The 26,392-nt window shown below is 37.3% G+C and overlaps 3 protein-coding genes across 6 annotated transcripts; 1 reads left to right on the forward strand and 2 right to left on the reverse strand.

The window, feature by feature from the left end:
- Positions 1-232: 232 nt before the first annotated feature.
- LOC137707440 (putative gamma-aminobutyrate transaminase 3, mitochondrial) lies at positions 233-6,611 on the reverse strand. The gene is made up of 19 exons (XM_068446306.2): positions 6,274-6,611; positions 4,551-4,690; positions 4,283-4,367; positions 4,059-4,131; positions 3,422-3,519; positions 3,185-3,277; positions 2,726-2,799; positions 2,595-2,633; positions 2,433-2,521; positions 2,279-2,355; positions 2,116-2,190; positions 1,755-1,802; positions 1,577-1,660; positions 1,387-1,474; positions 1,231-1,309; positions 970-1,060; positions 793-871; positions 563-678; positions 233-439 (listed from the first exon to the last, which is right to left on the reverse strand). The coding sequence occupies exons 1-19, from the start codon at positions 6,313-6,315 to the stop codon at positions 365-367; spliced, it is 1,545 nt and encodes a 514-aa protein (XP_068302407.2). The 5' UTR covers positions 6,316-6,611; the 3' UTR covers positions 233-364.
- A 9,259-nt stretch (positions 6,612-15,870) lies between these two features.
- LOC137708520 (uncharacterized) lies at positions 15,871-19,576 on the forward strand. Of its 2 annotated transcripts, none has more exons than XM_068447616.2 (2): positions 15,871-18,473; positions 19,319-19,576. In XM_068447616.2, exon 1 carries the CDS (start codon positions 16,020-16,022, stop codon positions 18,465-18,467), a length of 2,448 nt encoding a protein of 815 aa, XP_068303717.2. In that variant the 5' UTR covers positions 15,871-16,019; the 3' UTR covers positions 18,468-18,473; positions 19,319-19,576. The 2 variants fall into 2 exon arrangements, with proteins under 2 accessions (XP_068303717.2, XP_088544885.1); XM_088688759.1 differs by lacking the exon at positions 19,319-19,576 and adding an exon at positions 19,271-19,290 and having other exon boundaries at positions 15,892-18,473.
- A 530-nt stretch (positions 19,577-20,106) lies between these two features.
- Positions 20,107-25,840, reverse strand: LOC137708301 (DHHC-type zinc finger family protein). Of its 3 annotated transcripts, none has more exons than XM_068447346.2 (9): positions 25,278-25,840; positions 24,618-24,731; positions 23,731-24,129; positions 23,397-23,465; positions 23,210-23,281; positions 22,997-23,125; positions 22,809-22,889; positions 22,364-22,564; positions 20,107-21,558 (listed from the first exon to the last, which is right to left on the reverse strand). In XM_068447346.2, the coding sequence occupies exons 1-9, from the start codon at positions 25,320-25,322 to the stop codon at positions 20,458-20,460; spliced, it is 2,211 nt and encodes a 736-aa protein (XP_068303447.2). In that variant the 5' UTR covers positions 25,323-25,840; the 3' UTR covers positions 20,107-20,457. The 3 variants fall into 3 exon arrangements, with proteins under 3 accessions (XP_068303447.2, XP_088544886.1, XP_068303448.2); XM_088688760.1 differs by lacking the exon at positions 25,278-25,840 and adding an exon at positions 24,876-24,987; XM_068447347.2 differs by lacking the exon at positions 23,210-23,281.
- Positions 25,841-26,392: the final 552 nt, after the last annotated feature.

Raw genomic sequence — 26,392 nt, forward strand, 5'->3', positions numbered from 1 at the left:
AGCGTGATGTTTATATAAAAATTAAGCAGCGTGAGTTTGATTCGAATTACACTATTGTTTTTTATTTTTAAAACACCTTCTTTTGGAAGTTGGTGGATGATCTTTTTTATCAAAGGGACGGGGAGATTCAAATTTTGGAACCTCTTTTAAAATTGAAACGAGAAGTACCACTTAACCGAAAACTGTGGGTGAAGTAGGTAAATAGCTCGAATCTTCAATTCAAAGAACCAACTTAATGCGAAAGAAAACGCTTTATTCGGAATATCATTCATCACAGAGAACATAACGGGAAAGGTTTTGCTTTACATGAAGTCTACACATTTTTTTCACCATTGTCATCTACAAATACATTTACAAGTTGCAGCTACGTCTGCTTAGACTTGAGTTCCTTCACATACTCTTCGGTGGCCTTCAATGCTTTCCCATAAATGCTTATCAACTGGAAGAGAAAACACAGGTTCTGGTTAGCATGTTCGTCAAAAACTCACTCCGAAAACCTTTTACGCGATTCAAGTGTTACTCAATTTTTGGGGAGATTGGAACAAATCGGGGAATAGCCTACCTCTTCAACCTCACTAGGAGTCATAATAAATGGTGGAGACATCATTGTGTTATCCCCGGCGACGCGTACTAGCATTCCGTGCTTCTGGCATTGAGCTCCAAAGTATGCACATACCCCTGTGATGTCATTATATTAATATGTAAAAGAAGAAATTTGTCCCACAAATACTATCCTTGCGAGATGTAATCTACCTACGTCATTTTTCTTTGTAGTGTATGGATGAGACTTACCCCATTCAGCAGGAAATGGATCATTGGGTGACTTATTATCTGTGAATTCTGTACCAATGATCAATCCAGTTCCCCGTATCTGCATAACCGACATAAGAAGAACCATGTTAATATCGTACTGATTGTAATTTCTCTTTCTGATTTCTGTAGTGCAAAAAATTAGGTAACAACATGTACCTCCCCTATGATTGGACTGTCAGAGAAGGCTTTTACACCGTCTTGAAATCTTGGGGCGATGCTCCGTACTTGTTCAACAATATTCCTTTCCCTACAAACAAGTGAAATGTCAATTTCCAATTACCAAGATTGGTGTTTTAGTCAGCATGAGATCAATGCTGTTTCCTCCAGATTCTAAACATGGTTTGTTTAAATCCTTAAATGTTGGAACCCGGATAACTTTGATTTTAAATAGTTTGAACTAAGCAAATAAGAACATACTTGTAGATCTTGAGTGCTTCAATTGCAACTGCACAGGCTACGGGGTGTCCAGAATATGTAAACCCGTGAGAAAAAGAACCTGGCGCAAAAGAAATTGTCTTGTTCAACAATAATACCTTGGAACAGAATTTGATTCGTTTATAGTTATGAACATACCAAGCTTGCTGCTTTGAGAGTGTATGACATCTGAAACTTCTGGGCTCACAAGAACAGCGCCGATTGGCATATATGCAGAAGAAAGAGCCTGGGACATCCAACAACAAAGCGATGAGGAAACAAATATTTCTGTGGATGTGAGAGAGAATGTGAGAGAGCGGCTCTGTATTTGTACATGGTTTCATTTTACCTTCGCCACAGATACAAGGTCTGGTTTAATGTTGTATTTGTCACACCCATACATGTAGCCAAGCCTTCCAAATGCACAGATTACCTTTAGAAGTAAAGAAATAAAGCCTAAGCTTAACAACCAACATATAAAGCTGACTTAAAAAATCAGTTTACAATAAAGAAAGAATTCCATATACCTCGTCGGCAATAAACAGAATGTCATATTTCTTCACAACAGCTTGAACCTGCATCAAATAGGAAATGCTTGTCCATTACAAAGATTGAGAGCGAGAGAGTCGTGCCTATTCTGAGTGAAACAACAGCTTTAAAGCTTACAATTATCCAGTAGCAGTAATTCCCATACTGAATTAAATCAACACAAAGCAGGACAAGTAAAAAACAAGTATGGGACAAAGTATTTGTTTAATCACTTAAAAGATATATTTCAGCTTATCTAACCGTAAGGGACTTAAGTAACCTGGATAGACTAATGAAAAATACATCCAATGAAGCATTTCGAGTCCTGTTCATTTTGTAAGACACTATGCAAATGCTCACCTTTTCAAAATAAGTTGCAGGCGGAGGTATAACACCGCCTGCTCCCATGACAGGTTCAGCAATGAACGCAGCAATCTGAAAATAACAAACACATCGTCTCAAAACCACAAAGTACCCTCGGCATTTCTAGAATGATTTTAAACATTACACTTGAATAACTTACTGTCTCTGGTCCCTCTTTGAGGATAAGATTTTCCAAATTGTTGGCTAGTCTCGTAGAATACTCTTCTTCTGTCTCACCTGGCATAATCAAGCTAAAACTTTAATAAAATCAGTCGCAGTTAAATCTCAAAGATTAGATCAGTCTAAAAATGGACCTGGAAGGTGATGGCGCCAATAATGTGGGCAGTCAGTGTGCAAAACAAATGGAGCTGGAAGATCAAACTTTTGATGCAATGCGGGGAGGCTGCGAAAAAAATTTAGAGTCAATGGACTGAAGGATATATTTCCTGCAAAATTCTCTAGAATAGTTATCCTACCCAGAAAGACTTGCGGCTATCAAAGTTGAACCATGGTACCTGTTAGGACGAAAAGACAACGTCAAGGGACTGGGTACAATAACTGGAGCAAATAAAGAGAAAACAAAAGGAGTTGAGAAAGTTGAAAATACGATTTATGTCGAGCTATGAATTTCTTTTTATCTGGGCGTCCAAGTGCATTATTATAATACCAAACCAGCTTCACCTACAAAGCAAATATTTCAAATAGTTATAAAGACATCATCTATAATATCCAAACTGGTTATTGATTACATTCGCATGAATTAGGTATTCAGGCAACTAAGATATCTTTGATAATTACATGGAATCAAATTGAACAAGTATAAATAATTGTTCCACAGTTCCGCTTCATGATAATAACAAGAAGGATAACGAAGTCCTTTAGTTTGGTTACTTTGTGCTCATGCATTGTATTAATTGATTAATGTTATTCTCTCAACAACTGGTTGACGTTTAACGTCATTGTTACCATGCAAAGGTAGTATGTAACATCAATCAAAATTCGCTTTTCCATCTTAGATAAATTGGAAACTGTAATCAAATATATTTCTTCTACAATCGAATCAAACCTGAGTATCATTGGCTTCAGATCCACTATTAGTAAAGAAGGCTTTGGCCATTTTTGAAGCTGTAAAAGTTTCTAGAAGTTCTTTCGCCAAGTCCTGTAAAAGAAAATATGTTGCTGAATATCACACACAGGCATCTTAAGAAGGTATCCATTCAACTATCTGTAATAGAAAATAATTGAATCTAGAATTGAAGAGTAATATAAAAAACTAGGAAGTACAAAATAAAAAAATGAATACCAAAGATGGTTTAGTAGTACGATTCCAAAATGAGTGGTAAAATGGCAAGGTATTCAACTGTTTAGTTGCAGCTGCAACTAGTCGAGGTTCATTTCCGCCTGCAAGTTTAACAATAAAACATTTGAATTCAAGTACCTTCACATATTAGCGTGTAAACAGACATAGATGACGTTCAAGTTCAACATATCTACTTTTTGACAAATACACATAACAAACATACAATAGTGAGGTCAGGAAAAGCTAAAAAACAGATAATAGGAGTAGCCTAGGATTCTATACGGGGTAATAAAGGAGGTCAAAGTGACTAGTGCAGATTGTCCTCTGCAAGATCAGGGCGTGCAAGAAGCTGAAATACAAGGCTACGAGAGGGAAACGATGTTCTTAGACATTCACATTTTGATTGTGGAGTTATCTGTTTTTGAAACCTTCTTATCTTTTTTATTTCATTAGTGAATGATAATAAAGATGAGGAAGAAGCATGCATAATGATGAGAAACGCAATTGAGAAGTTATTCAGAACTTTTGTGAAGTAGTTCTGACTGCTTCAAGTGACTCAGTAATATAACAGTCTTATGAAGTAAGGCGAAGAAGGAAGCTTCAAGCTGAAGAAAAAAATAGGGAAACAAATCTTTCACACCTAATGCTGTGCACCATAGACCAGCAAGAGCATCAAGGTACTTCTTCCCATTGCTGTCATAAACATAGCTACCCTGAAACCAAGAATGAAAAACGTTCAATGACTTCAAAACAGATTAACCTTGAAAATAAGATACAATGATTTTAAGCTGGGGTACTTCAACGTTCACAGAGACAATGTTAAGCCAATTTCTAGGACACAAGTCACACAACTAAGAAGTTTACCTCAGACTTTTCTATAATCAAAGGATGCAAATCAGTACTCTGCCACCCAGCTGTGAAGGGTGCAAGCATATCATGCCCCTCGAACCTGAGTAAGTGAATATTTGTCGACAATAAAGCACATGTTAGATTGGATTATCTTGTGAGGATTACTAGTACAGTGGAGATACAAAACCGTAAATGCATGAAAAAATACATGATCATACACAATATAAAAGTACCCCGAAAGGGGGATTAATGTGTAGATTGTTAACTGTGGAACACCACCTACCTGAGGCCTTTTTCCTCAGCTGTTGATTCTTCCTTTCGCAAAGGTGACCCTGTACTATAAGACCTGGCCAGAAAGGGAACCAGAAAGACATGCTCCAGTGGACTTCTAGAAGCAGCAGCATATTTTGTACATGAAACAAGCTGTGAACAAGAAAGATAGATATATTAATTACTAAAATTTCTCCAACAAGTTGTGTGTGTGTGTGTGTAATCATATGTTCAAACGAATGGGGCCATTAACTTATGAGAAAAATAAATTCTCGATCTTTATGAACATTTTAAGTTCTTGATCTTTATGAACATTTTGGAGGAAGGACATCTATCAGCGTTAACGGAGAACACTTGATAAGACAGAGGTCATATCGGTCGGTACAATTAGTCATACTAGGCTTTGCATTTCGAATTCTCAAAACTGATATCTCTTCTTAAAAACAATTACTTAGCAACAAAATGGATTTTTGAACCGAACAAGCAAAAGCAAAAAATAGAGGAAATATATCCTTATAAACATAATAAGCACATAAAGGGCATGGCCACTGATAAATTTACCTGTAAGAAAGCCACCTAAAAACAAGGTTATTTTGATCCCAACTTCTACTGTACAAAAAGGAAATTAAAAGAACTAAAACGAGTTTGAAATACTCATCTAAAGTCAGTTTTTCAGCAGCTTTTTCTCAGCAACCAAACAGAAGGTCAAAAAGTTTACATGCAATTAGTGAAGTAAAGTCATAGGAGGGATCTCTCTCTCTCTCTCTCTCTCTCTCTCTCTCTCTCTCTCTCTCTCTCTCGCTCTCTCTCTCTCTCTCTCTCACACACACACACACACAGTTATTTTGATCCCAACTTCCATTGTACAAAAAGGAAATTAAAAGAACTAAAACGAGTTTGAAATACTCATCTAAAGTCGTTTTTCAGCAGCTTTTTCTCAGCAACCAAACAGAAGGTCAAAAAGTTTACATGCAATTAGTGAAGTGGAAAGTCATAGGAGGGATCTCTCTCTCAAACACACAGTTATTTTGATCCCAACTTCCACTGTACAAAAAGGAAATTAAAAGAACTAAAACGAGATTGAAATACTCATCTAAAGTCGTTTTTCAGCAGCTTTTCTCAGTAACCAAACAGAAGGTCAAAAAGTTTACATGCAATTAGTGAAGTGGAAGGTCATAGGAGGGATCTCTCTCTCTCTCTCTCTCTCTCTCTCTCTCTCTCTCTCTCTCTCACACACACACACACACACACACACACACACACACACTCACACACAGACAAACCTTCCTTTTTTTAATTAATTTTGAATCTTTGATAACGAAATAGGGATGATTAAAAAACAATTTAAAGGATAGTTGATCCATCATTCACAGACCCAGCAAGAAACACAAAGCTTCAAGAATTCGGATAAGGCATGAAAAATAACAATCTGAAGAAAAGTAAAAAAGGGTGATTTAATTTTTAGCTTTTCCAACATTTCAGCAAAGAAACGTAAACTTGAATCAGGAAACTTCATCAACAAAACAAACTGATCAAACCAGAAAGATCAAAACTTTATAAAAAAATAAAAAATAAATCTACCACGATGAAGTGATCCAAAAACAAAATGCACAGAATATTCACACTAATGTGTAGTTTTCAGAACAGAGAGTGAATAAATCAATCAAAAAACACATACAGGAAGATGTAATCCAAAAAAAAAACCAAATGGGTATTTGAGAATTAAGATTTGATACCTGGGTTCTGAGATTGGATCGAAAAAAACGATTGATCCCCATCTTTTGAATTCGTTTACCTTGCGCAACAAAACAAGCAAAGGAGATGGAGAGCTGTTGGAGTGGATAGAGACTGACTGAGATAGCCTGCCTTTGGTGGCAGAAGTGAAGTGGAAGACGTTGCCAAACACATTAAATTACCACATTGCCCGTTTCATCCGCCTTTATTATCCGCATCACCATTTTGCTTAATCATGATATCATCGTTGACTCCCTCTGGTGCTAAAGTGGAATCATCTGTTTTCTGTAACTCCGCAACTGTAGGATTTGCTCGTAACAATTTTTCCTATCCGAGTGATATTTTAATATAGTATAATAATTTATAGTATATATAAAAAGATTCGAACTTGAAAACTCAAGAAATGAGGCAATCTCCAACAGAAAGCTGATTAGAGGGCTCATTTTAGCCCTTTGGTCCTTCAAAATATTAATATTTTAATGAATGGACCATATTTGCCTCCATCTCTAATCAAAGGTCATAGGGCTCGTTTTAGCCATGCGACCAAAAACCATCTCCAATCGAGGGCTAAAGGGTCATAGGGTCAAACATAATTTATTATTTAAATTTAAAAACTACAACAACTTAAATTTAAAAAGGGTGAAAATTATGTGAAAAATGGTGTACGAATGACTTAGGTATTTATAGAAGAAAAAAAAAAAGAAAAAAAGGGATTTTTATAAAAAAAATTTAAAAATTTGGCCGAAAAAAAAGGACAATATTGTCGGTTATATCCGACACTAAAGAGGACAATACTGTCGGATATATCCGACAAAAAATGTATTAATAATGAAAAATCCAACCTACCTGGGGCTGGTTGGATTGGGCCAGCCTGTTGGCCCTTTGGCTTAACCCTCAGTTGGAGACGATTTTCGTGCTATTTTCAATTTTCTGATCCTCTGAACCATTCGGTTGGAGATGGTCTGACATTGCTAGTCCAGCCATCTTGACTACGTTTAGGATTACATTACGTTTTTTGTACAAAAACTTTGGCTCAAGCGTACGTAAAAGTTGAGAAAGGAGGTGCAAGATTTGAAGTATTATTATTGGAGAGGTTCCCACAATTTCTTTGTGTACATACTGAATCGTTATGATCTCTTTTTTGTTGAACCTAAAAGTTAGGTATTTTTTATCTGAGTTCAAACTGCCATGGATATGTTTGTTGAAGTCAACGACTATGCTTATATACTATTTTGTTGCTCATAAAAAAAAAATAATAAACGCTGACACCTCACGAATGCATAAGATACCTACTGCATTCCAAAAAGAAAAGAAAATTCGTTTTCCAAAAAATAAAGAAAAGAAAATTCTTCTTTTTCTTTTATTTTTATTAAATTTTAAATCGTAATAATAAAATAATTTAAGTTATATAAAACTTATGAAAACACATTATAAGGACGGAAGAGACGTATTGCATTAGACTATGAATTCAATTTTTCATCAGATATTGCATTTTACGTGTCATACATGTGTCACCTTTCCATAACAAAATAATACCAAACAGAGTTCTCTCCAGATCCTCTTTGTAAGGATTCCGAAGATCTATGGATCATATCCGTTCATCATACATTATGCGGTTATAAATCATTTTAATTCAAAATAATATTTAAAATTTTTCATTTGGTTATTTGGATTAAATTCCCTCAAAATATCAAGGGAACGTGGATCATATGGCATTGGCATTTTGCATTTCATCATGTTCCATATATTTCTTTTTGGGATCAATGTTAACCGGGTAATGTTAGGAAAACGAAATTTATAGAGAAAATTTTAAACATTAAGAGATATAGAAGTTGATAATTGATTTATTACTTAAATTCTGATAAACGTGCTTACTCTTATTATTTATACATCATTTAATTTGTAAATTTAATCTTCAAATTTAATATATCTAACATCACTCAATACTTTCATGATTTTAATTGAGGTCGTGGTGTTTGCCACAAATTGCCCCGATTGGCCTCTGCTCGCCCAGCATATATGATAGGGACATGACATCACTCGCAAAATGCAAACTCACCCACTCTGTCGGGACAAATCAACCCAAGAGATGTCAGTCTCATTGGTTCATGCATACTGTTGGGCGTTAAAATTTTCATGCAATGCGTTAAGCGTTATGAGTTAAACTTTCAGCCATCATAATATATTATGCGTTAAACTTTCATACATGGTAATGTGATATTCTCGTTTAACTTTTACGACATTCTCGTTTTATGAAAATCTTTGCTCATGTAGCTTCTATTTATAACCAAGCACCTAGACAACCAAAGGAGACGTATGTTTTTCCATTTGGTTCGTGTGACCTGGCAACAAGTCATTTCGAAAAGCCTTCTGGTTCTTTTTTCTATATTTGTAGCAACTTCCAAGCCCGATAATGCGGTTGTTGGGGATAATGTAAACTACAAAAATTCATACATGAAAGCATCAAACAACATTGAATTATGTGGATAATCTAAACTATAACTAAACAATCCATAACTTCGATCCTTAACCCGTTGACCTTTGGAAATGTTTTATTTTATTGTCGATGAAAGAGATTCAAACTCGAAATCTCATCCAACAATAAGGGGTGATACTTATTAAATAATCGGGTAGTGTTGTATTATAAACTCTTGTAAATCCTTTCAGAAAAGTAAAAATAAATCATCCTTAAGCTTCTCAAAGCCAATAGCATGAAAATTATTTATCATTTCATGTTGTGTTTCTGTAAATCATTATGTTTTGGTTATGCAAAAGAAGACGGCAATAGAATGAAAGAACCTGCCTTTGCCCTTGGATTGAATTGTAATTGTTGAAATTAATGCAACCAAATATGGTAGAAGTGGCTGTGATTGGGTAAAATGTCTAAATTCTGTTTATGAGTAAATTGGAACACTCGTTGCTAACACAATGATCGATTGCAGTTTTGGTATATAAAGTAAAATTATTAAAATTGGTATTAGAATTGACAAAACATGGAATATTACTTTTGGGAGAATTTTTGTCCAAATTAAGCACCTGACACGTACATTTTCTAAAATAACATTAACCGTCTTTGTGGGTAGTAGATTATCTTAGACCTACTACATTCCGGTTTCTAACACCCTCCTTCCTTAGCATAAATAAAGTGTAGAATTGCTTGCAATAAAAAGAGAAAATTAGGATCCCCCACTCTTTTTTTACATAATTTTTATTAAACATTTGTTTCTTTTAAAAATTTGATTAAGACGCCTTAACTAGTGTCCACCTAATCATTTTTAAATTTATTTTATTTACATGTCATTAGTTTTTTTTTTTTTTTAAATCAAAATGCTATATGTTGATATCCCACTTTATCCCTTTAGTTGATAAGGGGAATTTTTTTGGCTTGTCAGGATTTATACCTTTTTTTTAGGGATATTATTAATGGCTGTTAACTAAATCACCAATATTATCTATAAACTTTGAATTTTGAATTTTTTTTTGGCATCAAGGTTTATACCCCTTTTGTTGGTTCGTTCGCATCATAAAATTATTATTGAAATATAAAAATTGTTGATAAAAAGGATGAGTTTGGAGTCTTTGGACTGAGATTAGTGTTATTCGGCATGATATATATAATGTGAATTTTAAATTGAAATCAATTTGAAAAGTATTCAAGTCAATTTGAAACATACCAATAATAATTTGAAACGTACCAATGCTAAATTGAAACGTACCCATTTCACCTTGAAATGTTCAATAACAACTTGAAAAATACCAATGCTAAATTGAAACGTACCCATATATAAATGTGAATTTTAAATTGAAATCAATTTGAAACGTATTCAGGTCAATTTGAAATGTACCAATAACAACTTGAAATGTACCGATGCTAGATTGAAACGTACCCATTTCACCTTGAAACGTTCAATAACAACTTGAAATGTACCGATACTAAATTGAAACATACCCATTCTAACTTAAAACGTACCAATATATTGGTTTGAAACATACCAAATTATCCTTTAAAAGAAAATGTACCATTAAATTCTATTTCCCAAATGTACCATGGTACGTGAAAAAGATGGAAAGAGGGGTAAAAAGTGTGCTAAAACAAAAAGCATACCATTTGATATGGATACTCATGAGGTGTGCATAAAATGAAATATGAAGGAAATGAATATGACCAACAAGGGAGAACGAAAGAAGGTTTGATCGGCTGATCAAGGAAAGTAATGACATGAAAAAATTGCTAATGGTTGTAGAAGAAGATAGCACGTTAGTTACTTGTATGGTGTGGAGTTAGGAATAAAATGCATGTTAGAAACATAATTAGATTAGGTTTGATGTGTTAAGATTTTTAAAACTAATCTACTACATTTTAGGAGATTTGGGACATTAACATGATAATTATTAATTAATTAAAGGTACATCATAATGCCAAATCGTGTAATATGGCATTAAAAAGATGTTACTTATAAAATAAGTGGCACCTTAATTGTAGGAAGAATGTTTAATCAAATTCTTAAAAGGAGCAGATGTTTAATCCAAGAAATTAAAAAAAGAAGCGCCTATATCAAAACTACCGCAATAAAAACTCATTATATCCTTATTCAAACCACAAAAATTCTCACTTAATTTGCTTATCCATATTACCTTAAGAGTAACTCCACCCCATGAAATTCCTCTTGCAATTAGGTGATTGAATTGTTTACATCCCACATCGTCCAAGAGAGTGGATCATGTAAGCCTTATATGTATATTCTCATCTCTACCTAGCACGAGGCCTTTTGGGAGCTCACTGATTTCGAGTTCAGTAGGAACTCCGAAGTTAAGCGAGTTCACGTGAGAGCAATCTCATGATGGGTGACCCACTAGGAAGTTCTCGTATGAGTTCCCAGAAACAAAACCGTGAGGGCGTGGTCAGGGCTCAAAGCGAACAATATCGTGCTATGGCGGAGTCAAGCCCGGGATGTGGCTGAGGCCCGGGTCGGGATGTGACAATTTGGTATAAGAGCCATTACCCGGCCGGAAATGTGCTGACGAGTACGTCGGGCCCCTAAGGGGTGGATTGTAACATCCCACATCGTCCATGAGAGTGGATCTTGTAAGTCTTATATGTATATACTCATCTCTACCTAGCACGAGGCCTTTTAGGAGCTCATTGGCTTCGGGTTCTGTAGGAACTCAAAAGTTAAGTGAGTTCACGCGAGAGCAATCCCATGATGGGTGACCCACTAGGAAGTTCTCGTGTGAGTTCCCAGAAACAAAACTGTGAGGGCGTGGTCATGGCCCAAAGCGGACAATATCGTGCTATGATGAAGTCGAGCCCGGGATGTAGTGGGGGCGCTGGCCGGGATGTGAACCCAAAGCCAGTGAGCTCGTGCGAGAGCAATCCAATGAGGGGTGACCCACTGGGAAGTTCTCGTGTGAGTCCCCAAAATACATCATGTTAAGTAGAGATGAGAATATACATATAAGGTTTACATGATCCACTCCCCTGAGCGATGTGGGATGTTACAGAATCCCTCAACACCAAAAATGAAAATTGCTCCAGCCCATGCCAATTGCCCACCTATTGGTAGGCCCAACTCCCATGGACTGAGCAATCAGGCGACAATGGCCTTAGGGCCTGCTGGAGGCGATATGACATCACCTACGTTATTAAATTTTATTTTATTATTATTATTATTATCTTTTTGTTTTTTTGTGCGTCATGCATGTGGCTTTCACATGCGCATTTATGGCAAGTGAGCCAATTAAAAGCAGGCACGGGGCCAACATGTCAGCACACTCACACCCCTCAGATGTGGGGGCAACATGGTTTGTTCTAAGCCATTGGATTTCCAATAGTCCATATTAATTAAGTTTGATAAAAATTGTTAGAAATTATAAAAAAAAATTCATAACAATATAAAAAAAAATTTATAAATTTTCTTATAAATACCCAACATCCTCTTCCAGCACGTCGAAATCAAAATCTCTCTGAATCCTTCTTTATAGTTTATAAATCTTGAGTCCGTACAATGTTTTCTTCAATGAGGTAGTTAGAAATTAAAGAGTAAGAGAAAGAATTGTTCGATCTTGAGAGCGAGAAAATGAGTTGTTCGAAATAGAGGAGCAAAAGGATCAAGAAAGTAAAAGGAGAGATGATGAAGCAAGAAATGAGAAAGCCACACAGACTTGTCATGTCATGCAAGATGTGAAGATAATCTCTAGGCTCAGTTGTTCCACGAACCTCAATAGAAAGAAGGAACAACGATGGTAAGAATATCTTGGAAGATTACTTTGTCCCAAATAGTGTATACCTCAATGCATATTTTAGACGTCATTTTAGAATGCAACCACATTTGTTCAATAAAATCATGATTGCTATTTACAACCACGATTCATATTTTGTGCAAAAGAATGAGGACTTTCATGTTATGGGTCTCCAACCTGAGCAAAAAATTATTGTTGCCTTGCGGAAGCTTGCATATGGGGCATCTACAGACCAAGTGGATAAGATAGCAAAGATGGCAAAATTAACCATTCTAGAGTCCCTAATGATGTTTTGCTCTGCAATCGAAGCTATCTACACCAATGAGTATCTTGGGTAACCCATGAAAATGGACCTGTAAAGGTTTCTGAAGAAGGGTGAGATGCAAGGTTTTCCTAGCATGATTGGAAGCATCCGCACAGGACTTGGTGGCAAGGAGATTATGAAATAGAAAATGAGCCAAAAGTATCAAATTGGAAGCGGTGACATCATTTGATAAATGGATTTGACATTTTTTTTTGGTGTTTCAGGAGCTCAAAAGAACCTCAATGTCCTTGGTCAATCCCATTGTTCAATGACGTGCTGCGAGGAAGTGCTCCTCAAGTCACATATGGAATCAATGGAATTGTGTATTCAAGAGCAGTGTTCTAAAAATCGGCCTAGGTGGTGAAGGCTCACCCTGATTTTGGGCAAATCATTTCGAAAAATCGGTCTGTAGTTAGGCGGCTCCTAGGCGGAGAGTTAGGCAGCACCTAGGCAGTCCTAGGCGGCCCTAGGTGGTCCTAGGCGGTTTATATATATATATATATATATATATATATATTTTTTTTTTTATTGATTGTGTGCTTTTTTCTTTTTTGGTTTCATGGCGGTATACTTATGGAAATGGTGTACCTAATTTGCAAATGATAGATTTACTACAAGTTCATCCAATAGTGAAAAGAATTGGAGCACTTTTGAGGGGATACATACAAAGAAAAGAAATAAACTAGATATAATAAGATTAAATAATTTAGTCTATGTCCAATCCGCAAGGATCATGATTCATGAACAGGAAGAATTTAGTTTATCATCCAAATCATCCTCATTATGATTATATGCTTACTGTTTTTTAAATATTGAACTTTTTGGATGTATATAATTTGTGTATTCTTCTACTTCTATTTTTGTATTTTATCATTCTTTTATTATCTATACAAGTATAATTTTTTTTAGGTGTAAATATGCACTTATTTACAAGATGTATAATAAATTTACATAAATCTGCCTAGACGCCCGCCTAGCTTCCTAGGCATTAGGCCACTGCCCGCCATCGGACTAGAGCCTAGCGATTTTTAGAACCTTGCTCAAGAGTGTACTATCTAGCAGACGACATTTACTCAATGTGAACATGATTTGTTAAAATAGTGTCACGTCCACAAAGTGAAAAGGAAAAATACTTCACAAGATATCAAAAAGGGTGTAGAAAAGATGCGGAGTGTTGTTTTGGAGAATGAAAGAGTGGACTAAGCCTCAAAATCGACTAGTCATAATAATTTGGTTTAAATTCATTTTTTGTGAGAATCAAGCCGAAGACCTCTCACTTACAAGTAGTGATGGACAATGGTTATGGTGGGTGGTTAACCACGGTTATCTACCCATAACCGTTTATGCTCATACTCACATTATCATTTACTCGTCGGGTAATTCTCTAAACGGTTATACTCATACCCATAACCGTTTATAAACGGTTATACCCACAGCCATAACCGTTCATAAACGGTTAACCATACTCATAACCGCGTACCCATTTAACCGTAATCGTGTACCTGTTTATCCATTTTTTAACCCATTTACCCTTGTTTCTCCTATTTACATGTTTTTTTGAACCGTAACCATATACAACTCCAATAATTGAAATAATAATTTACGAAGGATATTTTTAACTGTTATTAATCAAGGTAATATAATATATTTGCTAAGAATTGATTTGTTACTAACAAAATACCTCTCATTACTTGAGCAAGCATATTGGAAAGAAAATTCATTTTATGTATTTTCGACATATTTTTCTTCTATACCCAAACTAGTCTTCAATTATAAAATATTACAAAGTAAAGCTTTTAAAAATTCAAGATAGTCATTATCTTAGGTTGAGGATATTATAATCAATATGCACCCAAGCTAGTCTTCAATTATAAAATATTACAAAGGAAAGCTTCTAAAAATTCAAGGTAGTCATTATCTTAGGTGGAGGATATTATAATCAATAAGCACCAACACTGCATGTTATAATCAATATGACCATCACTGGATCTTAGCTTAGTTTTTTTTATTTTTAAATTATACATACATATATATATATATATATATATATTAAAACAATTGGATAAACAAGTACCCGTTTATAACCTCGGTTAATACCCATATCCACTCATTTAAAATTCACAAGTATCCATAACTGTAACCGTAAAATTTAAATAAGTAGATAACTGTGGTTACCCATAACCGATGGATATTTACTATTTGCCATCCCTACTTACAAATGAAAGAAAAATTACTATACCATAATCATAAGTGACAACACACATAATTTTTAACTTCACACATCTTTTTTATTATTTAGGCTAAACTACCAATTTGCCCCTTAAACTATCACTCAACTTTCGATTTCCCCCTCAACTTTTTAATTGGAAAATTAAGGACTTAAACTAATTTTTTTGGCCGATTTCCCCCTACCATTAGTGTTTCATAGATTTAATCCAACTTAACGTTAAAACTCTTATCATGTGCACACCGCGTAACTTTCCTTTGTGGACAAAAGCGTCACTGCACTAGACCTTTGGACACAAAAGCTAAAAAATCACACATATTTGCATAGGTTTATATTTTAGAAATGTAAGGTTTTCAATTATTTTAAATAATGAAGCGATTGAACTACCCACACTTGTTATGCACATGCTTTCATTTAATAGAAATTTGGATGGAATGAATGAAAAATTAACAGCAAAGGGTAAATCGGCCAAAAAAATTAGTTTAAGTCCTTAATTTTTTAATTAAAAGGTTCAGGAAGGAAATCGAAAGTTAAATGATAATTTAAGGGGCATATCGACAATGTACTTTATTATTTATGATTATTAAATTAAATAAAAAAAATAAAATCAACGACCAAATTAAATAGCAAATAAGAGATTGAAAAAGAGCGAAATTTTTAGTCGGAAGGGTAAAAGTTGTATTTCAAACATTCTATAATTAAATTTTTCCGAGAAAATGAAATTGTTATTAACATTCTAAAAATCTCATTTTGCACTCTAAATATTCTATAATTAAAAAAAAAAAAAAAAAACCTTTTTTGAGAAGGATAGAATGTGATTTGTAGAGTGTTAAAAACGTTTCCCGAGAAAAATGGAAGGGTAAAAGAGTCACCTCGTCTGGCTTGGTTCAAATCTCACTTCACCATTTCTCACCAGTCGTCGTCTTCTCCACCTGCTTCCGCCACTGAAATTCAAAACCCAGAACCAGATCATCACTATGGCCACTCCTCCCGCCGTAATTTCTGATGTGACCATGACCCAAATCGAAGAAGAAGAAGCCCCTCAACAAGATAACCCTAATTCCGAACCACCACATTCCCAATCCAAAACCGTAACCCTAGAACCCCATCAAGACCAAGAAATTCAACTAAACCCGCCTCTTCAATCGGAGCCAAACCCTAAACCCAAATCTGATGACATTCCCGCCCGATCTCCTCGTGGCACCACTACCACCACCATTACCTTCTACCGCCGCGCAACGAAGCGAAAGAAGTCCGGTTCAAAGCGAAAAGCCGCCAGTTCGGGGAACATAAAGGCCCAGCAGAAGGCCCAGCAGAAACTTCAGACCCAGAGAGAAACCTTAAATCCAATTCCATTCGTGCCCTCAAAAAATCTCGACTTTGAGAAGCACGAGAAGCTCCTGAAGTGGCTCAACTTGTGGGACTTCGTCCACATCGAGTTCGATCGGAATCTTCGGGTTGATCTTCTCGCCCAGTTGATTTCCAATTTCAACCCTAACCTGCGGGGCAGCTACGTCAATGGGTCCAAGGTTATGGTCAACCGGGCCGACTTGGCACGGGCCTTGAAGCTTCCTTCAAAACAGGTGAAGAAGGGTGGTGCTGTGGCACTACCGGATGGTGCTGAGGAGCCTCCGGCGGAGGCTGCTTCGGAGGAGTCCATAGCTTTTATAGAAGAATTGGTATCAAATTGGGTGCTTTTGCACGGGGATACGTGGATGATGCCAAGCGAGGTGTTGAATTGGACTAAGGCAATCAAAGAGGGGCAGTTTGTGAAGGTGGATTGGGCCGGTTTGATTTGGTTCATGGTGGAGAAGGAGTTGGTTCAGGCGCCCAAATTGGGGGATTGCTACTATGCATCGCATTTGCAGTGTTTGATAAAATCGCAGCGCGAGGATTTCTTTATGGTGAAAGAACAAGAGACTCCCTTGGTTGATGTTGATGCTGTTGATGTTGATGCAGTTGATGTTGATGCTGTTGATGTTGATGCAGTTGATGTCGATGCAAAAGAGGAAGAAGAGGAAGAGGAAGAGGATGGTGGCGGGGATGTGATAATGGGCGGGGAGGATGATTTACAGGGACCCAGCGGATTGGAAGAACATAACATTGAATTATGTCTTGGCCAAGATAATGTGGATACAGATGATCTGAAGCAAGAGCAAGGCAATGTGGAGAAAACTGATGTTAGGCAAGAGCTAGACATTGTGGATATAGCTGATGTTAGGCAGGACAATGTGGATAGGACTGATGTTGAGCAAGAAAACGTTGAGAAAGCTGGTGTTGAGAAGGAGCAAGTTGGGGTTGAGGATGTAATGGGTTTTGAAGAATGTAAGGTGGAAGAGCCTGGCCATTGGCTTTTGGATGGGAAGAGCAGTGCAGATGAACCTTTTTTGCAGCGGTGTAATCTTGGTGTAGTTAATTTGGGTTGTGGGGAGGAAGGGAAAAAAGATATGGAGTTTGTTGAAGGAATAGATGAAGGAAACGAAGAGGAAGAAGAAGAGGACGAGGAGGAGGAAGAGCAGGAGGAGGGAGGTTTTCACCTTTCACTTAAGGATATGCCTTTAGAGGGCTTTCATGCAATGGAAGCAGCACATAACCCTCATAGTTCAGATATGTCAATGCGTGATCAATTTGCTGGGGAGTTTCTTTCTTCAAGGGATGATAGTCGAATGCTTCCTGGTAGTTGCTCATTCTTTGGAAGTGGTGGTCTTAAGAGAGAGTTTGTCCATGAAAATGCTAACTCTTCTCATCATCCTCTCAATGGTAATAAGCGGTTGAGGATGGGTGGCCCTTGGGATGGTAAGGTCTCAGGTGGTGAATTTGATACATGTTTGGAGCAAGTGCAGCACTGGATGGAAAAGGCTAAGATGGTGTATGCGGAGAAAGAACAAGTTTGCGAGCAATCAATGGTTGGCCAGCAGATGTTACTAGACGAGTTGCACCAAAGGGAGGAGGTGATTGGTCACTTGCAGAAGGCCAAGGCTGAAGAGCAGCAGAAAAGCAAAATGGAGATGTATCGGCTTGAGCATGAACTCTATGTAATGGGAAATCTCTTGGATGGCTACAGGAAGGCTTTAAAGGAAACACAAAAAGCATTTGCTGAATATAGAGCACGTTGTCCGCAAGCTGATGAGCCACTCTACAGGGATGTTCCTGGGTCAGGTGGTCTTGTTTTGAGCGCCATGGAACTGGAAAAGCAACGCCTAAAGAAAGAAGAAGAGGAAAGGATGACCCGTCTACTGCTTGAAAAACAGATTAAGGACTTTGAAGCTGGGTGGATTAGCAAATTTGAAGCACACCCCAAGAGTGCTGAATTACTGAGTAACAGGTTGCAAGATGCAGAGTTGGAAGTGAAACTTCTTATTGAACGGCTTGCAAAACGGAGGATTCCAGAAATACCAAAGTCTGCTCCAAATGAAAATGAATGATGCTTGGTGAGTCATCTGATTGTATGTTGTCTTAATAAGTTGTTTGATGCAACTAGTTGTCGTGTTTTGATGCAGTCTCACTTCGTATAATCTGATTAAAAGAGTCAATACCGTAAAAGTAAATCTCAGGTCGCAGTATTCTTGTTTATTGTCAATTTTTACTTGATTATCAATTCATCATGGTGGCTGTATTGGGAATTATATGTTCATAAATGATTACACTTTCCATAGTTCCCATCCATCTGTCTCTCTGTGACGCTATCTATGACCTTTTTTGTATTTTGACTCTATTACTTAAAGAAAAAATATTATATTGAAACATGGCACAACTCAAACTTTACCATTCCTTGTACATGAACACAATCCCTAATGGGGATAAACACTGATACCTTTAATGCCTCGCTTAACTATTTTATGCTGGATAAGGAACTTATTTAAGATCAGATTAGTGGGTGAAGGTTCGGGGGTTGGGACAAGATGTTGTGGAATGGAAAATTTCTTTACGTGGAGAGATATGGTATTGCAAAGCTCCTCTTTGGGTAGCTCTTTTTATCTGGATAGTTTCTATTGTTGAACATGTCTGTAGACTGTAACGAACTTGATAAATGAGAGGAAGATTTTAAGTGACTGTTGAAAAGGTAGGCAGTATTGGAGATATATTTTGTCGCATGGTCAGCTTAAAGATTGAAAATGGTTATGGCTTTTTCTTCATGTGCTTGGAGATTGAAAATGGTTCTTAGTTTCAGACAGAAAAGATTCATTGATGAATTTTCAATTCTTATGTTCTCATATTGCTTTGGCAGGCATCAAGTATTTTAATCACTTTCATCACATGATGAATTTTTATGCAGGTAAGAGTTCTGCAAACGTATGCCAGAAAGCTTGGTGCAGCGTTGGACGGGATGGGGAGGCAATATACAAGGAAGATCAGTGTTTTTTGCAGTGTTTGTGGCTGACAGCAGCCTCTTACTTAACTGGAAGTCAGTCGGCTTTGTGCTGTAGGTCATATGCTAGTTCGAACAGTATCCACAGTGTACATATATTTGAACTTTTGCACATCAGGATATGCTTCTCAATGCTAATGAATGATAAACAAGCTGCTTTCCTTATCTTCGTTTCCGCATCATTTGTGTAAGATCGCATGTGTTTATAATCCAGCGTTGAACGAGTTTGATCTGCTGGAACCGCGAAGACCTGTTTGAAAGCGAGTAGGATTTGGGGATAAAAGCTCTTGCATATAAGGGTTCCCGCGGTAGAATTTGTGTATAAACCGCAGACTGATCCCTTCATGTTTTGCGGATAAAATTCCCTCAAAGTATCTGAGAACATAGAGATAATCTTGACTGCGGTCGCTGCACTGCATCAGCCTTTCTCTGCATGCAAGTCCCATGCAAACGCTCTTATCAGTGAGAGGCTGATGCAGCGGCCGCTCACAGAATTTCTCGAGAACAAGACGCGTTTCATCATAGAAGATCGAATGTCACTTATTCGATCAGAGCGAAACTCTAGACTGTATACTATCGTTAAATTGAAATCGCAACCCGAGCAATGGAGAATACCAGAAATTATGTTGAGCAAATCGGAAAGAAATGCAGAGTATAGGTAAGTAAAGCAGATAGGGAAGTAAAATAGGGGGGGGTGGGTCTAGAAAACATACATCTATGCAAATAGTGGGAAAAGATACTTCGATAATAAATAAAAATTCAGAGCATAAATGGAGCTCTGCAACACAAATTCTTTGGCTACAATGTCAAGAAAGCACAAGAGACACTTCTACGATCGCCCCATTTACAAACCTCAGCTAAACTGGTGTGTTGAATCAGAATTTCATCGAAGAAACTGCTTGAACCCCATGCGATAAACTCTGTTAGCGACAATCTCAAGCAGCCAGGTCACAAGGATCAAAGTTGGCTCGACTTTCATGCTGCTCCACTACACCATCCGGGCAAGGAGGAAGAGATTTACATGCACTTGTTTCAGTCGCTTAACACTATTTGGAACTGGGCCCAAAAGAAGAGTTGTTCTCAGAGCCCCCTGGGACAAACACAGGAAGCTGGTTTGAGGTAGAATCACGTTTGAACCTGGATTCCCTAGGCAGGTTCAGCCCTGCCCTCTCTTGGCCCTCTCTAGAACCCGAATCCCTTTCATTTCTTAAGTTATCCCTAACTGGTGCACTCAAAAGCGGGCCACCAAAGAATATAGAATCCCCTGTGTACAGCAGTTTCTCCGCTTCTTGTGCTGGAGGCTTCGCTGCAGAAGATGAAGCCTCCTGTGGTGGAATAACTGGTCTTCTACTATAGCTTGCTTCTGCATTAGGATTTGGAAATCCTGTTTGTATGGATGACCTGTTTCGAGCTTCAGAAGCCGATACAGGAACTGAGACATATCGCCCTGCGTCTTGGTCCCAAACAACAGATGTTCTTCGGACATCCCTGAAAAGAGAAGTAGGTGGAGCTGAAAGCAGCATCGAATCAGTTGTACTTCCCCTCTGCATAATTGGAGCGGAAAGTTGTAATGGATCAGCTGTACTTCCCCTCTGCATGATCCTTTCATCAAATCCCATGCTGACATTAGGCAATGTTGCCTTGGCAGTTAATGGACGGTCAGGAACTAAGCTGGGGACTGAAGTGGCAGAGCTAAAACGTCCCACACCCGGAGCCTGTGGCAGAGGGCTAAGTGTGATCACTTCATGAGCATGGCTCGGACTACTGAAGCTACTTATGCTTTGAGTCCCAGTTTCATACTCATCTCGGCTACCTTGACTTGGAGCATAGGAATTTCTTGACAACCTCAGATCATTCTTCATCTCTTTATGTGCCCCCGTATCAGTGCTTACACTACTCCGCACACTCATAGTGCCGCTTGAGCTAAGTTCAAGGTCAGGTTTATCCAGTGGTCGTAGAACGGAGGATGATGCCCTGGCCTTGGCTGCTGCTCTCATGGCCTCACTGGAATCCAACTTTGCAAGCTTCCAAGCACTAATGCGCACAGGCCTTTTAGGACCTTTTTGCTCTCTTTCTGTAGCTCCAGCTGCGTCCGGATCAATAGTTGATGGCACCATTCCGGGGTCCAAATGCGGTACAACTTCCTCCTAATGTAGCAAAGCTTGTGTCAAGTGTAAAACATATATAAAGTTTTTCTTCTTGCATAGTAAACTTGAAAATTTTAAAACAAAAATATCAAGCTGAAGACTGGAAATGTAGTTGTGGGTCAATCCTGCGAAGCCATTCTTACAAGCCAATCAAGCAGGACTAACAAATTATGGAGAAAGGAGGAAGATTTGAAGGGCTAGATAACGTCACAACGGTAAGACATTTTTGAAAAAGAATTGTTCCTTACAAGATAAATGAAAATCGTTAATTGTACTATTTAAGCCATCATTTGGATCCAGATAATAAATCCTTATACTTGAAATATGGACATGAATATGAACTTGTTTTATATTGCACTCGCATAAGTTCACAAGGGCCCTTGTTAGATCGCAACTACATTAATATAGAGAAATAGAAGGAAGGTTACAAAGGAGAAAAGACCAAAGTGTCAGAATTACAAAAATCCATGTGAAGAACCTTATAAAAAAAAATGTTGACGAGAACACAGCACGCTCAAACCTCAAACTGTAATGACATAGGCAAGTTACGAAAGGCATCATGGATTTAAGTTACAGCCCAAATTTTCTTGGCAAAGGTGAGAACAAAGGTGTTGCCAAAATAATTTCACTTCAAAATGAGAACGAGAAAAATTTAACCAATCGACAAAGCTCCAGAGTAAAGGTAGTACACATTAAAATGCAGGCCAAAGAGTTTGAAGCCTAAAATGAGTTCAATTGAACAGCGGTTCAAATCGATTTCTTCCAAAAAATGTAAAATCAAGACATAAAGTGAATACTAATGTACCTGATAATCCACAAATACTCTGGGAGGGGTACACCATGCACCCTTGTATTGCAGACCTAAAGAACTTCCTCCACTCAAGCCAGTTGTAGCTGATCCTGTTGGGGAGTGCATGTAATTTTGGAAACCCTCATCGACAGATGCTCCTCCAGGTGCCTCACTCATTGCTCTCATCGCCACGACATATTCATAGGTTGTAATACCCTAATTCAAATTTCAAAATTTCAAAATAAGATTATTTCACTTGAATTGCAACAAAAATTGCCTCTCTTATCAGATAATTGTCTTCTCTCATTTTCTGCCTATAAGTGGCCTGGTAATCCAAGCATTACAGCCTAATATTTAGCTACATAGTTCTAAAGTAAAATGTAAAAACATCTATCCCTTAAGACCCGCTATAGCTCACTTTAGCGTCACAAAAAATGAATTCAATGACTAAAGCACCGACCTTCCTAATAAGTATCATGTGGAAGAAGAAGAGTTCACAAAGTGGAACACATGCCAGCATAGAAACTGCAGTACATAAAGCCTACACAAATGAGAACCAATGTTAACAGAGGCTTTCTTCTGCAATTGATATCCGAGAGAGATTAGGATGTTAACTTTAGTTAAAGCATTTAAAAATACAATATGTACCACAACTGTTGCAAATGGGGGACGAGTGAAACCATTTCCAAGTCTATCAATAATTTCTGCCTCCATGCTTGTCTTATTAACAAAGCAGCGCACCATGACAGTAATACCAACTCCAGCTTCAATAACAAGCTGAACCGAAACGGGGGGAGACAGAGCATCTTAGTACCAAAAATTTAAAAATGCACATAATAATTATCAGACTGCAATACCTACCCAAAGAAGACTGGTGGCCATCAAACATATAAAACTCACGTAATTTTTGTGTCCAACACAATTGTTAAGCCACTGCAGCCATGTAATATATTGAGGTTACTTAAGAGAGGAATATTAAAAATGTCAACTAAAAACAAGTTGCAGAAGATCTGCCCTTATGGAGCACTTGAAGCAACAAGAAAAATACCCGACAGTGGTGATCAAATCCATCCACGCATTTATCACAACTTCTACAGTGTTTGCTGAACTTGCGGACCTGCAACATGAAAAGTATTCATGGGTAATAAAAAAAAAATTAAACAAGTCAACTCGCAATAATCTGTCGAGAGGGAGTAGATGAGATCATAATTTTAAACCCTTCTACAGCTTTTTCTTCAAAAACGAAGAAGATTCACAACTTCCCATACAATATTTTAGGAGTATGTAGCTTTATAAAGAAACACATGAGAAACTAAAAAGACTAGAACTGATGTATCTTTAAATTGAGGAATTATGATACAACGTTTGTAATAATGCAATACCTCAGCATTGCACAATGTGCAGAACAAAGCATCTTCACCACCCTGATTCTCAGCTGCCCCTTCCTGTGGTTTGCGGCAATCTTCGTGTACAAACAATGCACAGCAAATTCCTCCAATGCAACTCCCAGTTGTGGGTTCTTCCGGAATATTTATACCCCCAAGTTCTCCTACTGACCCTTTCCTACTAGAGTTAGCACCTGCCAAAGAACTTCTGGAAACTGATGACGGAGAAGAATGGCCTGTGGTGGCTTCATCAAACTTTCTAGGCAAGTCTTTTGCTGATAACCTATGATTTGGATTGATACCATTTGTTCCTCCATTTCCAAACTTGGACATAATTCCAGGATCTGCAGGGTTTATTGCAGTACATCGAACATAAAGAATGAAGACGAGCAGTGCCTGCAATGCCATAGAAAGATTATGGGAATAACATCAGGAATAAAAGGCCATTTCTATATAGAATAAATTAAATGAGTTGTGATTCTGAATGAATGGTTTGAGAATTGGGTGCCTGACTGGCCTAGAGAATCAATTTCGAAGTAACTCCAAACTCTACAAACTCTATCTAGTTTGGCCCACCAGATTAATTATCTTTGAAAGTAATCAAATTTGCGCCACATATTCGAAAACCTTATAAAGAATGAGCTCTCGTCTCAAATTCCAACATCTAGAATAAGAATGATGAAACTTCTCAATCCCATAATACTCAGAGCCAGGACTGAAGGCCAGCTTTTGATTAGTACATCATAAAGTGGATCAGATCATGGAATATATTCAAAACCAAAGACTAACAGCAGTTTTTCCTCAATAGAATTCCACATATGCTAATGAAACTATTAGTAAAATGAAAATGCTTAATGTGGATAAATAAAAATCATTTCATATACCACTGGAGAGTAACCGCCGATCAAAACATATTCCCAGATGCGGCCTCCAACGAAAGGAGCAAAGAAAGCATAGAAGGCAACCACTAACAAGCAGAATACAGTAATAGCGACAACCTGCCACGTAAACAACACACTTTAGTTTCTGATTCGATAAACAAATCAATCAGAAAGCAAGAGAAATCAAACAACAGAAATGTAATCCAGTGTCCAGAAAATGAGTAGATAAATGAACAAAAAGGAAAAATTAACAAATTCCACCTATCCAGGTTCAACTCTAAACAAACATAAACTTGAGAATTTGAGCTTTTCCTTAAGTTTTCACAAAGTTGGGAACCTAACAGTGAAATTTCATCCCAATAGTCCTAACCACAAAGTGAAAACCGTACCTCTGGGACCTAACTAACAGTTAAAGCAATAATGTCAACCAAAAAAGATTTGACCTTTTACACGAATTGACAAATCAAAACCCACATTCAGAACAGAGATCAGATTTCTATTTCCATGACAAGGCGATATTCTGAACTACTCTAATTCACAGGGAGGGCGGACACACTGCCCCGGCCAACCGACCTAACTCGTATGGAGAACCGGGTTCAGATAAAGTTCAGCCTTTCTGGGCAAACCCACATCAGTAAGTGGTTTAAGCAGAGATGTAAATACCTGGAAGGTGTGAGCAGGCAGTTGCCATCCATGTTTTCTCACCATAACTGCCTATATCAGAGCAAACCCACCAAAACCCTAGCTACCACTCGCAAACCAGAGAGTGGAGGAGGACTAGAAACACAAGAAAAATGAGAGAGAGAGAGAGAGAGAGAGAGAGAGAGAGAGAGTTTCCTCTCTGCAACCCAAAACCCAAAATTAAAATACAATTTTGGGGAACCCCAAAAGGAAAAAAAGAAAACTTGGTCTCCTCTCAAACAGCCACAGGCCACAGATAATGCAAATGTTTACCAAAAAACAAAAGAAAAAAAAGTAGAAATTATATAAACAGAAATGGAAAAAGAAAACCCAGTTGTGGGAATGGAAGGAGAAGGAGGAGGAGTTTCTGTTGAAAACTGGGTCAAAGGATGAGTGAGAAAGGGAGTAGAAATTGGAACTTGCTGCTGAGGAATTAGCAGAGAAAAAAAGCCAAAAACAAAAATACAGAAAAAAGTGGGGCGTTGACAGACTGAAATACTCAACCAGATTGTGAAAGGTGTAATATTTTTATTGGTAGGTATGCCTTTGGTATAAAAAATATGGTGTTTTTGTGCCTTTTTTTATATGTGGACCCCACCAAAAACATTATTCTCTCTCATCTTTTTGTCTCTCTCCTCAACTTTACTCTCTTATTTCATGTTTTGTTAGTATCTTGTTGCCATCTTTTACCAGTGATTTTATTTTTTTAATTATCTTTCCATCACTTCGATAAAGCATTAATAAAATATTTCTCAATATTATAAGGAACTTCTTTGATTAGGCTTGGCTTATAATGACACCTTGCACGCGAATAACTTTCACAAATGTAAAATCAGAAGGCGTAAATTTAAAAATAATAATCAGACGTCATTTTTTATACACATTTTTTTAAATTCTTCATAAGCGATAGATTGAATAAATAAAACAATGCTAAAAAGGATACGTGGAATTCATTGACATCTCGTATTTTTTATAATGGCATAAAAATTAACGTTAAACTGAGAGGTGACAATTATAAAGAGTTTAGTTTTGAAGAAGCAACATTTCTCTTAAAAATATCTTAAAATTGAGTGCTTCTCAAACTTTTATAGTAGAAT

Source organism: Pyrus communis, chromosome 17 (genome assembly GCF_041283825.1).
Source record: "Pyrus communis isolate YQ-2024b chromosome 17, ASM4128382v1, whole genome shotgun sequence".
In the NCBI taxonomy this organism is placed as follows: domain Eukaryota; kingdom Viridiplantae; phylum Streptophyta; class Magnoliopsida; order Rosales; family Rosaceae; genus Pyrus; species Pyrus communis.